At 36.0% G+C, this 13,858-nt stretch overlaps 2 protein-coding genes across 2 annotated transcripts in view; one reads left to right on the top strand and one right to left on the bottom strand.

Moving 5' to 3' along the window:
• The window catches only part of LOC146403204 (uncharacterized), a 732,844-nt gene that overhangs the window by 102,047 nt on the left and 616,939 nt on the right, over positions 1-13,858 (bottom strand). The window lies entirely within an intron of this gene.
• Positions 7,763-8,698, top strand: LOC146403213 (olfactory receptor 6C2-like). Its single transcript, XM_084957849.1, has one exon. It carries the CDS (start codon positions 7,763-7,765, stop codon positions 8,696-8,698), a length of 936 nt encoding a protein of 311 aa, XP_084813975.1.

Genomic DNA, 13,858 nt, shown 5'->3' with positions numbered 1-13,858 from the left:
CATTGATCTGTTCTCCTTGCATTCGTCACAACCCTGTCATCATCAAGTGATTCATAAGTGAGTCTTTTCAGGTTTCTTCATTTAGTTCCGTTGATCTGCTTATCTTGGAATCAGTCCTCTACTCTTTTATGGAGAAAGTTTTAAGGTAAATTTGCATAGTAAGTACTGTAATTCAAACAACTTTCTTCTGTTTCCTTGAGGTTGCTTTGGTTCTTTTTGGCCCTCTGTGGTTCATAAAACTTTAAAAACCTGGGCGATTTTTATGAACAAGTAAAAAATTCTCTTCAGTGATTTTCAGATTGCATTTGACATGTAGGCCAATTTGGGTAAACTTCATGTTTTTACAACATTGAGACTTCCAATCCATTAAAGCATGGTAGGCCCCAACCCACTGGTGTCTTCTTTACATTCAAAAATATTTAAGTGTACAGAGGCCTTGCGCAGTATGGATAGGCATTTTACTAGGTATTTTGGTAGATGCATTCCAAGGTGGTTTTCACCAAACTATGTTGATTTTTGTGTGGATTTTTAATTTATGTTTTCTAGTTTTTATGGCTAGTGTATAGAGGTTCTGCTGGCTTTGTGTATTGACTTGTTGAGCAACCTTTCCAAATTTAGTAATTGCTGGTTTTTAAGTTCAGTAATATATTCCGATGATACACTTGTCGTGTCTTTTAAATATGTCAACCCACAATCAAATAATATACAGATAGTGGCAGACCATTATATTTATTTATCCTGTCTTTATAGCCCTTTCTAGGATCTCTAGTTCAATGATAAATGGGGATGGAGGGAACGGACATCCCATCACACCCTTCATTTCAACAGAAAAGTTCTCAATATTCAAAACAACATGAGGTTTTCTACATTCCCTTCACCAAACTAACAAGCGTTTCTGTTCCAAGTATGCAAGAATTATTAATAGCGAATGGTAATTTCATGTTATAGAATGCTTTTTTCTGCATTATTGACATGAAAACATTTTCTTCCCCTTGTTCTGAATAATGTGGATTACATCTGTTAATTTTCAAAATTTAAACCAACCTATAAGAGTGAATAGTATAGTTTATCATTACTGTAATAAACCTCCCTTCACGGTTCTGTGTCTCCTTTACTGTGTTATTACTCTGTTTACCTTGATGATGCCTATTTAATGATTTTTCTGTTGATTGTGACTGCATCAGCCTGTAATTCAACTTCTTGCAAAAATCTTTTCCGGTTTTGGCATGAAAGTTATTCTTCCCTCATAGCCAAGTTGAGAATTTTGCCTCCTTTTCTTCTTAGCTGGATCGGTTTGTGTAAAATTGGTATTGTTTATTTTTGTAAATGCTTGGAAGAACTTATTAATGAAGCTACTTTGCACTGAATTTTGCATGTGTGTGTGATGTTATTCATTATGGATTCAATGATTTATATTGAAATATTCTTTTGTTCTTTTTCTTTTGGTCACAGTTTTTTCAGCTGTGTTTTGAACATTAATATATTTATTTTATGTAAATTGTTTATTTTATTGGCCTAAAGTTCTCTATGATGTTTATTAGTCTTTATACCTGTTAGGGATGTACTGATGTTCCTATTTTGAATTGTTAAGTATGATAATTTCCATTATTTTCTCTTTCCCTTGTTCTTGGCCAAAATTGCAAGAAGTTTATCAATTTAATTAACTTTTTTTTTAAATTACCTTTTGACTGCCTTAATCCAACTTTCACTCCCATTTGAATTAGCTACAAATATGATCTCTTATTCTACTAGTTTGTCTGTTTGGTTTTTTTCTGTTTGTTTGTTTTTGAAGCATAAGTGACCTACAACACTATGTTAATTCCTGGTACACAACATAGTATATATTTCTATACATTTCAAAAGGAACATCATTCAGGAGTTCCTGTGGTGGAGCAGCAGCATCAAACCTGACTAGTACCCATGAGGATGTGGGTTTGATCCCTGGCCTTTCTCAGTGGGTTAAGGATCCAGCGCTGCCCTGAGCTGTGGTGTAGGTCACAGATGCAGCTCAGATCTGACATTGTTGTGGCTATGGCATAGACCAGTAGTTGTAGCTCTGATTCAACCCCTGGGCACTTCCATAAGCCACAGATGCAGCCCTAGAAATACAAAAAAAAAAAAAAATTAAGCATTTTTTAAAAAAATGATCACCATTATAAGTCTAGTAACCATCTGTCACCATACAAAGATATCACAAAATTATTAACTATATTTCCCAATGCTGAACACTTCACACCCATTATTCATTTAATAGGCACATGGAACCTGCATCCTCATGGATGCTAGTCAGATTCGTTTCTGCTTGAGCCACGATGGGGAACTCTGCTATATGTTTTCTTATTTGATCAATATGTTATTTGCTCTCTTTGGCCCATTCTCTCTCTCTCTTCCTCCCTCTAATAATCTAAGATGAAATAAAAGGTACCATTTACAACCCACAGCTCAAGAAATTACTAGCGCATATGCTACAGGGTTTTTTAAGTGCAAGGATTAATCCATGAAAATAATATGAAAAATGAAAAGCAGCAGTTAACTCCCAAACCAGTGTGTATTGCAAAAGAAAATAAAAGTATCTTTGATGTAAAAATTATACATTATAATGTCCACAAATGTGTTTATTGTGGAAAGAAAATGTACCTTTATTTGAATTAAAAGCAAACTCTTTCAATGAATATATACATAAAACCACATCGTAGGAAGTGCTGAGAGAGATGAAAATAGTATTTTTGTTTTTTAAATATTCATATTTATATATTTCCTTAGGTGATTAAAAAGAATTATCACTTGCTTTGAGTTTTCCAATATTTCCTCTTTTGTTATCTTATTTAATTATTGAAAAAAAGTAGCAAGTGTGTTAGGGTTGTGACTTTTCAGCTTCAATAGATGGTAAGGAAGAAACGCAGGAAAATACATTACTTCTTGACCTTGTGGTTTTTTACTATTTTATCTTGACCTGTGCCTGTTGCTATTGTTTTATCTTTATGTCTCTAAGGACACTGCCCCCATTGTTGCATCTTTCAAGATTTTTGTCCAAGTTCATTACAAAGGGGACTCATTAATGACATTTGAATCTGGGTCACCAAGGACCCAGTTGCTTATTATTTAGTTCAAGGTTTAGCAAATACATCAAATACAAATCTTACTAGTGTAAATGCCTCTTACCCTATCCAGAAAAGCCATAATATCAACTATTTCAAAGCAAGAGGAGGAGAAGTTGAATGATATTTTACTTTCAATCAAGAGAGAGCTAGAAAATATTTGCTAGCAAGTTCTACGTTTGAAATCTTCTCAGTGCGTTGGAGAAGGAAAAACCTCAGAGTTCTAGGCCCACCCACAGCACCGGTCAGGTAAGTGGAGTCATAAACTGAGGGCGGAGTAAATCCCACACAAACTTTTTCAAATACATCTTCATCAAATTAAGACTCTTGCTAAAGAATCAGCTCAAGCTGTGATTAACTCTCAGAAGAGTGAGTAGAGTGGCTTTTGCATTTACTTCCATCTTTAGCAAATTCACTTGACGATTTTCTCTGAGAAGCAGATTTGACATCATCTACCAAAACCAGATGTAATTAATATTTGAGTTATTATATAAAGATCCACAGATCTTTCTGTGTTGTATTTTTTGAATGCTGATTTTTACAGTTTACGTAAAGATAATGTGAATAATATGCAGCGCAAAATTATCTCTATCACACTCTCACTTGCCTTTTTATCTTTTTTTAATTTTATTTATTTTATTTCTTTTTGTTATTTCCCCAATACAATTTTTTTTTCTACTGTACAGGATGGTGACCCAGTTATACACACATGTACACATGCTATTTTCTCACATTATCACTTGCCTCTTTAAAGAGAACAAAAAAAGGGTATTACATTAAAATCACCCAATGTGATGACTTATTTAATAACATTGAAAAATTAGTTTTTCTCAGACTTTTAAAAAATATGAATGTCTGAAAGATGCAAAATATTTTTTAACTTTGCTTCTTAAAAACTGTTATTATTAATGAATACAATAACTGAATAATGTTTTGGTGTAAGGGCTACCTTAGGAAAGAACACGTTATCATGTAAAGCTCTGGGTTTCACAGGGTTGAGGAGTAATGGATTAAGGAAGTTAGGAGACTGAAAAGAATAGTCTTGCCCTTAATTAAAGTATCTGTTGTAGTTATTTTGCCGTGCTCCTACAGTTCCTAGGAATGTCAACGTTCTTCAGAAAAGCACTGCTATCTCTCCTTTCCCACTGTAACCACTGGGGTTACAATGAACCTTTAGGTTTAACTCTAGTAACCGGTCATACAGTAAGAAATGATCCTGCCCGAATCTCTTAAGAAAGAGAATATTTTAAGGGAGCAAATGAGAGCCAATCATGTAACAAAGAGAACTGCCCTAGGGAATTGAAAAGCAAATTGGCTTTCTATTCATTTATATGATACATTTATATATCTCTTTGAACTGCAGATACTAGTTCAAAACTAAAAAAAAATTTGAGTACATTAGTAAAACATTAGTGTAAGAGCTGAGGAAGAACTCTACAACTATTAAGCTATATCGAAAATCTGAAAGTTCTTAAATTCTGGTTATAAAATACTTTTTAAATGTGCATTGAATAAACATGAGTGGAAATTTTGGGGGAAAATCTTTATCTCCACAAGACAAAGATGAAAGCCTTAAATGTAGATGAACACATGTCTGGTCCATTGTATAAATTGTGTGACTTAAGACCCAAAACCTATGTCAAATAAGTGTCAGTAATATTGAAAAAGGCATTCCCATTGTGGCTCAGAGGTAATGAACCCAACTAGTATCCATGAGGATGTGGGTTCAATCCCTGGCTTAACAGTGGGTTAAGGATCCAGCATTGCCATGGTGTTGGTTGCAGGTGCAGCTCAGATCCCGCATTGCTATGGCTGTCATGTAGGCCAGCTACAGTTCAACCCTTAGCCTGGGAACTTCCACCTGCCACAGGTGTGGCCCCGAAAAGACAATCATCATCATCTCGAAAAAAAAGGCACATGATAACTCTGTAGTAATTTCAGTGTGGAGACAATTACACAGCCACACAGTGAGCTGAAGGAAAAAGTGATACAAAGTGTATAGATCATATCTTGTAAATGTATACAAAAGTTCTCAGTGAATATCTCCTTTTTCCACGTAATTTTTTTCCAGGAATTATTGTGAAATCGTGCAATAATGCTAATATAAAGATGCCTTTTGTATTCATTTTATCAATTGAAAAAAACAAAAATACATAAAAATGTGTTGCAAATTTGCTTAAAATTGTGGTACAGTTTTGAAATAATAAGAATTTACCAGAAATAGAGATTTGAAGGTCTCTATAGGTGAAATTTTGAAATAATAAGAATTTACTGAAAACAGAGATTTAAAGACAGGAGTTGCACAAATACAATAGATTGAAATTAAATAAGTTAAATTAAGTACATTTATTTTATAGAGATGTAAAGATATTTCTAATATATTTTAAGATGAATAGCTTGGGAAAAATATATATTCATATATGCAACATTTTTAGCCTACAGTTCGAGTATCTTACTGAGAGATTCATCAAGAAAGCAAAACTAGCCACCAAGAAGAATACAACTATTTATCTGCCTGATAGCTAAAACAAGGAAGAGATGCCAGTTAATACTTTGGCCAGCATGGAAGGTAATAACATAAGCAAAGAGGGTGGTAATTCAGGGGTATACATGACTTTATTAATTAGCAAAACTGCTATTTCAAGTGTAAAAAAAAAACCTCCATATTAAATACAAGGACATATAAAATTTAAATAATTAAAATCAGTGACAAAGCAGTTTCAAGATAAAATCCAGACAGGACAGAAGATAGGTTTGAATGTGCAGCAAATGAAGAAGATAAGCATGTATTTATACAACAACATATCTAACTACTGAGTATGAGTCTAGGATTGTGTTAGCCTTGGTACCTATGCCAGTGAAAAGACAATGGCTCCTGATTTCAACAAACTTACTTTCTTAAAGGAAGTGACAAGACGGAAGTAACAATTATTTGTTATGGGAGCACAGACAAGGTCCAGCTAACACAGGCAATAGTTTGAGAACACTGTTTCACTGCTCAAAGTGAAAATCACAAATGAATAGTTGTGGCCAGACAATTTGGGAGACTGGGAAGAAAAGATCAGAGTAGAAGGAGAGATCAAAGGGGAGATTTTTTTTCAGACATAATCATTATGAAGTGCTTACTTAGAATACCTATCACATGGTAAATCCCCAGTACAGGGAATTTTAATTATATTCTTTTAATCATAAGGAACATGGAATAGAAAGACGGTATGAGTTACACAGAGCAAAAGTCCCACTTTGGACTTTGTGGGTTTCAGGGCACATCACATAAATTATCGGTAGGAAACCAGAAAATAATAGATGACATTTATGAAGCACCTACTATGTATCAGATTTTATTATAAATGCATTACTTTTTCTAACCATTTCAACTGTATATTGTAGATATCATTATTTTCCTCATTTTATAGATTGAACAACTAAAGCCCTGAGAGGTCCGGACACTTGCCTAAGTTCACACCAACACAGGTTGGAAAGCCAGGTGTTGAATTATGATGATCTCTCTACAGAAGGTCTGCTCTTAATCTCCATGGTGCTCTTAAAACATAGACTTATGGAGAGAGTTGAGACAGGTGCGTGGAGAGTATATTTAGAATTAAATTTGAGGAGTTCCCGTGGTGGCGCAGTGGTTGACGAATCCGACTAGGAACCATGAGGTTTCAGGTTCGGTCCCTGCCCTTGCTCAGTGGGTTAAGGATCCGGCATTGCCGTGAGCTGTGGTGTAGGTTGCGGACGCGGCTCAGATCCAGTGTTGCTGTGGCTCTGGCGTAGGCTGGCGGCTACAGCTCCGATTCGACCCTTAGCCTGGGAACCTCCATATGCCGCGGGAGCGGTCCAAGAAATAGCAAAAAGACAAAAAGAAAAAAAAAAGAATTAAATTTGATTTCAAACTTAGTGGTAACAAGGTGTCAGAGTTAGTACTTAAGAGACTGGAAGCTTAAGAGGAATATGTGTTTTTTTTTCCCAGTTGCTCTTACAGAGCCAAACATTTCTTCATAGGTAGCAAATAAATTGTGCTTTAAAATAATCTGAATTGTACACCCAGTGGACACTGAGTGTAAAATTCACTCTAGCAGGGAAATATAAGTAGAGTCAGAGGAGTCATTCGACAACATGGAAGATGCTTGTTAAAGCATGAGACAAAACAACATAAACACATGTTTGGACTTAGTGGTAAAATGTAAAATACAAGTCACAGATCCACAAAGCCTATATAGAGCTGAGGTTAGTTGTTGCATATTTACATTTTATCATGATTAAATCTTCAAGGAAAGAAATGATTATATTTAAACATTCACTTTTGAAATAGAGGAGAAATCTTAGCTATAAGAAGAAATCTTGTTTGTTGAATCACAATACATTGAGTGAAATCTTCTTACATAAGACATTTCAGTCTTGGATATAGATTAAAAATGTAAAAAAGGGGAATATGGGATGGTAGACAATTTTTTAATGCATTTAAAATCTATCACAAAAGTAAGGAAACAATAAATATTGGCCACATCAATTTCTGCTTTATAAAAGAAACTGCATGTAAATTAAGTTTCTAGTCGTCATTCTTTATGGCTATCTAGCTTTAATACCAATTTATTCAAATAAAATATCAAAAGAAATATCTTTAAATTTTATAGGGAAGGAATAAAGTTCAGTAGTCTGTGATGAAAAACCACACAATCACAACCTTCATCTTGTCGGGACTGACCGATAACCCTCAGCTTCAGATTCCGATTTTTATGTTTCTGTTTCTCACTTACATGTTGAGTATAACTGGGAATCTGACCATCATATCCCTCACTTTAGTGGACTCCCACCTTAAAACACCCATGTACTATTTCCTACAAAATTTTGCCTTATTAGAAATTTCATTTACAACTGCTTGTATCCCTAGATATTTGTACAACATAGCAACAGGTGACAGGTCAATTACATACAATATTTGTGTTATTCAAGTGTTTTTTACTGATGTCTTTGGAGTAACCGAGTTTTTTCTCCTGGCTGCCATGTCCTATGACCGCTACGTGGCCATCTGCAAACCCCTGCATTACATGAGCATCATGAACAGCAGAGTCTGCAGGAGGCTTGTCCTCTGCTGTTGGATCTCTGGCTTGTTGATCATACTGCCACCACTGACTCTGTTCCTAGATTTGAAATTCTGTGACTCAAATGTCATTGATTATTTTTTCTGTGATGCATCTCCTATTTTGAAGATTTCATGCTCAGATACTTGGCTAATAGAGCAGCTGGTTATTGTCTGTGCTGTGCTGACCTTCATGCTGACTCTGGTATGTGTTGTTCTGTCCTACCTTTACATCCTCAAAACTATTCTAAGATTCCCCTCTGCCCAGCAAAGGAAAAGGGCCTTTTCTACCTGTTCTTCTCACATGATTGTGGTTTCTATCACCTATGGAAGCTGTATCTTCATCTACATCAAACCTTCAGCAAAGGAATCCGTGGCTATTAATAAGGCTGTGACATTGCTCATGACTTCCATCGCCCCCATGTTGAACCCTTTCATCTACACTCTGAGAAACAAACAAGTGAGACAAGCCTTCAGTGACTCCTTCAAAAAACTTGCACTAATCTCCAAGAAGTAAGAGAATGTTCAAGTTCAGAAATAAAACATCAAGCCGAACATAAGCCATTATGCACCAAATCTGTCTCAAGCATTTATTGTACCCAGAATGAACATCCTCTACCACATGAATTCACCTCCTTAATCCCCCTGCAAATAAACCTCTTGCAGGGTAAGATCCCAATCAGAAGATCTGATAGGGAGTTCCCATCTTGGCGCAGCAGAAACAAATCTGACTAGGAACCAGGAGGTTGCGGCTTTGATCCCTGGCCCTGCTCAGAGGGTTAAGGATCTGGTGTTGCTGTGAGCTGTGGTGTAGGTCAGACATGGCCAGATTTGGCATTGCTGTGGCTCTGGCATAGGCCGGCAGCAACAGCTCCAATTAGACCTCTAGCTTGGGAACCTCCATATGCCATGGGTGTGGCCCAAAAAGACAAAAAACAAAACAAAACAAAAGATCTGATAATAATTTTATACTAAAAATCACCCTGATTTTATTTTAATCTAACAAACAAAATTTAAGTGAAGAAAAAAATTTAAATGCAAAGCAAACAAGGATATAAAGGTTATTATATTTTCTTGAACTTGTAAAAACACTTGAAAGTGTTCTTCCAATCTTCCAATGTAAATGTTGCTAAAATTTTTAATTGATTAAATTGAAATTTATTGAGTGCTTTGTTCTTGGCAGGTCATGATCCAGACTTCTTTTCAATTGCTAATACCCCTGAACATATTTAGCTCACTAATAATCCTATATCACTAATTTAAAAAAAAAAAATTGGCAAGAAGAATGTGATTCTATTTAAAAAATAAAGAAAATTAAATAAGTACATATCCAAATAAATGTCATTTTAAATGACAGCAGAATTTGATATGTAAGATCCTGCAATTTATTCATAAATAAATGAAAACACATACACATATAAAGTGTTGAAATTTAAAAATTAAAAGATTCACAATTTGTACAGGATAAATAATATCAAATAATTTAAGGAGAAAATCTTTTCTAAATGGATGTGAAATTATAAGTACAGTGTTAAAATGTTAATTGCAATTGAGAAATTAAAGAAGCTATTAAGATTGTCAAAAGTGTTCAATTTCTAAAATAAAATATGAATAATCAAACTCAAAACATAACCAAATTAAGCAATAAATTTCCATGTAAACAATTTTTTTTTAAATCGAAGAAAACAGAATTCCCATTGCGGCTCAGTGGAAATGAATCTGACTAATAACCATGAGAATGCAAATTCGATTCCCACCCTCTCTTGGTGGGTTAAGTATCTGGCATTGCCATGAGCTGTGGTGTAGTTTGCAGATGCAGCTTGGATCCCACAGTGCTGTAGCTGTGGTGTAGGCTGGTAGCTACAGCTCTGATTCAGCCCCCAGCCTGGGAACTTCCATATGCCATGGGTGTGGCCCTAAAAAGACAAAAAAAAAAAATGATTGGATTCGGAAGATGTGGTATATATACACAATGGAATACTACTCAGCCATAAAAAAGAATGACATAATGCCATTTGCAGCAACATGGATGGAACTAGAGAATCTCATACTGAGTGAAATGAGCCAGAAAGACAAAGACAAATACCATATGATATCACTTATAAGTGGAATCTAATATCCAGCACAAATGAACATCTCCTCAGAAAAGAAAATCATGGACTTGGAGAAGAGACTTGTGGCTGCCTGATGGGAGGGGGAGGGAGTGGGAGGGATCGGGAGCTTGGGCTTATCAGACACAACTTAGAATAGATTTACAAGGAGATCCTGCTGAATAGCATTGAGAACTATGTCTAGATACTCAAGTTGCAACAGAAGAAAGGGTGGGAGAAAAAACTGTAATTGCAATGTATACATGTAAGGATAACCTGACCCACTTGCTGTACAGTGGGAAAAAAAAAATCAAGAAAAACTAACCAGTATTATAAATGGAATTCTAAGATAATTGAAAAGGAATCTGAATAAAAAGTTATAATTAAAGTTATGGGTAATTTCTTCATGAAATAAATGGCTTATGGATTAGAAGGCTGCAAAATGCCTATCAGTTTTTCTCAAAAGAGCTCATAAAACTGCTAAATAATTTCTCATACTAAGTTCTCTCCAGTCTTTCTGGGATGCAGGCCTTATGGCCATCATTGGATTTTCCTTGGTATCACCAGGATTTTACATTTGCTATTGCCTCTATTTAAAAAAAAAAAAAAAAACTCTCCCCCTCATTCTTCCATTATACTTCTACTTTTCATTTAGATTCCAATTTACATTTCTTCTTCCCAACTCCACCATCCCCCACTACCATCACACAAACTTACAAAACAAGGCTGAAGTATTTCTTTCCTTTTTCTTTCTTTTTTTTTTTTTGTCTTTTTTCCATTTCTTGGGCCTCTCCCCACAGCATATGGAGGTTCCCAGGCTAGGGGTTGAATCGGAGCTGTAGCCCCTGGCCTATGCCAGAGCCACAACAACGCGGGATCCAAGCCGCGTCTGCAACCTACACCACAGCTCATGGCAACTCCAGATCATTAAACCACTGAGCAAGGGCAGGGATCGAACCTGCAACCTCATGGTTCTTAGTCAGATTCATTAACCACTGCGCCACGACGGGAACTCCCGGCGGGAGTATTTCTATATCCAGCCTACTGTACTGACCTAAGCTTTCACTTTTACAGCACCAATTTCATTAAAAATTTTTATATTATGTATCTAAAATCTTTCATAAATACAAAAACTTTATGTATAAGTCAGTGCATATAAAAGCAATAAATAAATTATACTGAATGCATTACTCTCAAATATATTAAATGAACAAGTCTCACAATACCTGAAAAAAAAAGAATTATTTATTAAAGAAAAATGCCCATCTCTTACATGAAAAAACAATTGTAAAAGAATCAAATGGGTGGGGTTCCAGATTAAGATCGAAGACTAGGAAGATCCTATGCTCCCCTCCTCCCATGGACACATCAAAACTACAGCTACATATAGAATAATTACCCCTGAGAAAGACCTTAAGAATAGCAGAACAGATTTTCTGCCACTAAAGGTATGAAGAAAAAGCCACATCAAGACAAGTGGGAGGAGAAGAAATTCAGTCCAGTCAGAATCCACACCCCTGGTGTGGTGACCCACAATTAGGAAGGATCTAACAATTGCTGAAGTTCTCACTAAGAAGAAAGGGGTCTAGAGCTCACCCTAATGAGTTATCCAGCTCTGAAGATGTATCAGGAAGATGAACTCCATAATATCTGGCTTTGAAAACCAGCAGGGCTTATGTTCAGGAGAGCCAGAGGGTGGTGAAAAACCAAGACTCTGCTCTCAAAGATCTCTTACACAAACTCACTCACTCAAAGTCCCAGTGCAGAGGCAGAAGCTTGAAAAGAACCTGAATCATATGAGGAGGTTCATTGACAAAATTTGGGGAACCTGGAAGAGGGGCAGGGATCTGGTGGAAATATCTCCAGGATGGAAGTGCAGACAGGCACCATCATTTCATTCTCCACCTTGCTGGACCAACACTGGTGAGGGTCGTTTCTATTATTCTCCATCAATCTATCACCAAGTGCCCTTCCCTGGCAATATCTGAAGTACTGCCTCCCCCAGTCTCCCCTGGAAAGGGGTTCCAACTCTGTGCTATCCAGGTCACCACCCTGACCAGTGCCAGTGCCCCTTTAGAGAGGTTCTGGCTTTGGAGGATCAGCCCTGTAAAACAAGGGTGTCTGCAAAAATCACAGCTCAGCCTCAAAGACAGCCAACCTGAGGTCTAACCCCACTCATCAGCATAGCCACAGAAATTGAACCCCACCACAATATGAGGGCATACACAGCCCCCATGAGGAATACCCCTGGAGCACTTGAATAGTGACCAGGAGGATTGTGTCACTGGGCATCACAGGCCATCTTCTACTTAATGTCACCCATTCAAGATGAGGAGATATAGCTGATATATCTAAATCATAGAAACAAACACAGATGCTTAGGTAAAATAAAGAGACAAAGGACTACTTTCCAAATGAAGGAACAAGACAAAACTCCCAGGAATAAGACTAAAAATAAAATGAAAATATGTAATTTGCCAAATAAAGAGTTCAAAGTAATAGTCATGAAGATGGTCACTGAACTTGAGAGAAGAATGAACTCACTCATGAGACTCTCAACAAACGGAAAATATAAAAAAGGACCAATCAGAACTAAAGAATATAATAAAAGAAATTTTGAAAAATACATTAGAGGGAATCAATAGCAGATTAGAAGATGCAGAAGAACAGATTAGTGATCTTGAAGACAGGGTAGTAGAACAACAAAAGGAAAAAAAAAACATTTTAAATAGGGATAGATTAAGGGAAGTCTAGGACAACATCAAACTTACTAACATTCTCTTGTCAGGGAAATAGACGGATAAGAGAGAAAGGGACAGAAAAACTATCTGAGGAAATAATGACTGAAAATTTCCCTAACCTGGCAAAGGAAAGGGACATCCAAGTCCAGGAAGCACAGAGAACCACAAAGACACCCACACTGGGTCATTACAATTAAATTATACATTGTAACTAAAAGATCAAAAGTGAAAAATGGAGAATCTTAAAAGCAGCAAGGACAAAATAACATTTACAATAGAACCCATATAAGACTACAAGCTGATTCTGCAACAGAAACTGCAGGAGCTAGGTGGGACTGGCACAATATATTCAAAGTAACGAAAGGGAAAAACTTACAGCCAAGAATAACCTAGTAAAGTTATCATTCACAATTGAAGGAGAGATAAGAGTTTCCCAGAAAAGCAAAATCTAAAGGAATTTAATACCATTAAATCAGGCTTACAAGAAATGCTAAAGGAACTTCTTTAAACAGAGAGAAAAAGCCGTAATTACAAACAAGAAAATTAGTAGATTAAAAAATCTCACTGGTAAAGGCAGAGTAATGGTAATAAACCACCTATAAAGCCAGTATGAATATAAAAAGACAAAAGCGGTAAGATAATTTATAACCAGAAAATTAGGTAAGTGAAACACGAAATGAAAAGATGTAAAATATGGTGTCAAAAAATTAATCGTGGGGGAGAGTAAAAATGTGGTGCTCTAAAATGTGCTCAAACTCAAGCGACCATCAACTTCAAATAGACTGCTACATAAATAAGTCGTTACATATGGACCTCGCAGTAACCACAAACCAAAAATACATATAA

This window comes from Sus scrofa, chromosome 5, assembly GCF_054392235.1.
Source record: "Sus scrofa isolate SSC_HxYL_T2T_F1_AM1 chromosome 5, Sscrofa_HxYL_maternal_Yorkshire_Landrace_v2.0, whole genome shotgun sequence".
Taxonomy (NCBI): Eukaryota; Metazoa; Chordata; class Mammalia; order Artiodactyla; family Suidae; genus Sus; species Sus scrofa.
Note: the sequence above shows the minus strand (reverse complement) of the source record. Positions and strands in the feature narration are given on the sequence as shown.

Excerpts from the sequence above, each read along its gene's own strand:
- LOC146403213 (XM_084957849.1), top strand. The coding sequence starts at position 7,763 with ATGAAAAACCACACAATCACAACCTTCATCTTGTCGGGACTGACCGAT.